This window comes from Antrostomus carolinensis, unplaced genomic scaffold, assembly GCF_000700745.2.
Source record: "Antrostomus carolinensis isolate BGI_N321 unplaced genomic scaffold, ASM70074v2 scaffold50060, whole genome shotgun sequence".
Taxonomy (NCBI): domain Eukaryota; kingdom Metazoa; phylum Chordata; class Aves; order Caprimulgiformes; family Caprimulgidae; genus Antrostomus; species Antrostomus carolinensis.
Genome location: NW_010287337.1, coordinates 9,847 through 11,438, shown reverse-complemented (window position 1 = coordinate 11,438; position 1,592 = coordinate 9,847). Strand labels below are relative to the sequence as shown.

Below are 1,592 nucleotides of genomic sequence, written 5' to 3'. Positions count from 1 at the left end.
ACATTCTGTGATTCTGATTCTGTGAACTACACAAAATATTTCTATTAAAAAAATGAGTTCTTTAAAGATTAAGTGTTTGAAAACATAAAGGTTTTATTTGGAGTAAAACACAACATACATACGAAGAGGGACAGATGAACAAGTAGAATGCACTACTAACAGGCTTCCAGATAAATGCAAGGCAGAGGATTACAAGCAAAAGACTTGTAAGCTGTTTTCTGGTGAGCTTACAATAAGAAAGGAGATGAAAACATCTAAAATAACTTATTTCCCAAGAAAGCTGTTCCGTTAGCCACTTCCCTATGCTTTTTCAGATCATCATCTTTACGTTAAGAATACTGGCAAAATCAGAATCTCTATTCTGATGTCCAAATTTGTTTCAAATAAATTCAAATGAAAAAGTACAACTCCAATTAGTGGCTTTATTTGAAAGGGTCCAGTGCTTCCACCATAAAGCATATGTACCTCACTATCTGATGAGCACCTTCTAGCAAAATGCTACTGATGACATTTTGCTGAGGTATGAGATGTCTGGTGTGAAACAACATTACAGAATCAGCATGTTTCTTTTTTTTCCCCCTCTCCTACGTTTTACTTCCACTGATGCAATTCTCACATATAATGCCACTTCATGGCTACATTAACTGTACAAAAGTAACAACTGGAGTTTCCACTTCAGAGACATCAAAAAACTCTAATGCTTTTTTTTTTTTCTTTTTTTTCCCTTTTTCTTAACAAAAATAAACTCCTTTCTTTGTAGAGAATGGTCTCAGTTCTTCAATATACTCCTGTTTTCTATTTCTCAAGGAATGTTGATGGTTATTAATTAAAAACATGACTACAGAAACTAATACCTATAAATAGTGGGTTTATAAGGAAGTAAGATAGTTGTTTCAGCATCTTATAAGTATTAATGAAAGTTATGTTAAGCACTAGAAGCAAAAAATATACCATTCAAAACAAAAGTTGTTGAAAAAATAATACCAGTATACATTTTCTTTCCATGGCAGCTTCTGATAGATCAGATGTTCTTAGTGTTTTAGTCCTCTGGCTCATACCTGGGGATTAAAAAAAAATAATAAAAAAAAAATCATTAAAGCAGAGTAGAAAATGCCCAAGAGACACATTGTCTCTAAAGAAAATATGAAACCCAAGTGATAAAACAGTCTCACTACTGATGCATCCCTGTCAAGGCTCACTATGTGACTTAGGGCACAGACAAATGTATATATATTTTTGGACTATTTTATCTTTTTAAAATTAGCCATTTTACCAAATAGTGGAATGAAGGAATGACCAGGAACAGACCCACAAATCCCAAAATACAGGCAGAAGTTTAAACAGAAGTTTTAAGTTCCACCTCTGTCCTCCTACAGCTTAAGAGTCATCCATGTTGCCAAAGCTCACTTGGCATTTGCAGAATCATAGAATCTCCTGGTTGGAAAAGACCTCTGAGATCATCAAGTCCAACCATACCTGTTCACTACTAAACCATATCTCTGAGCACCCCATCTAGCTGTCTTTTAAACACCTCCAGGGATGGTGACTCAACCACCTCCCTGGGCAGCCTGTTCCAGTGCCTGAGAACCCTT

The 1,592-nt window shown here is 35.2% G+C and overlaps 1 protein-coding gene across 1 annotated transcript in view; it reads right to left on the bottom strand.

Annotated features, from left to right (window-relative positions):
- Positions 1–1,039: 1,039 nt before the first annotated feature.
- The window catches only part of LZTFL1 (leucine zipper transcription factor like 1), a 9,118-nt gene continuing 8,565 nt past the window's right edge, over positions 1,040–1,592 (bottom strand). Inside the window, exon 9 of the mRNA XM_010162508.1 lies at positions 1,040–1,058. Coding sequence (XP_010160810.1) covers positions 1,040–1,058 — 19 coding nt within the window. The remainder of the gene's footprint in view (positions 1,059–1,592) is intronic.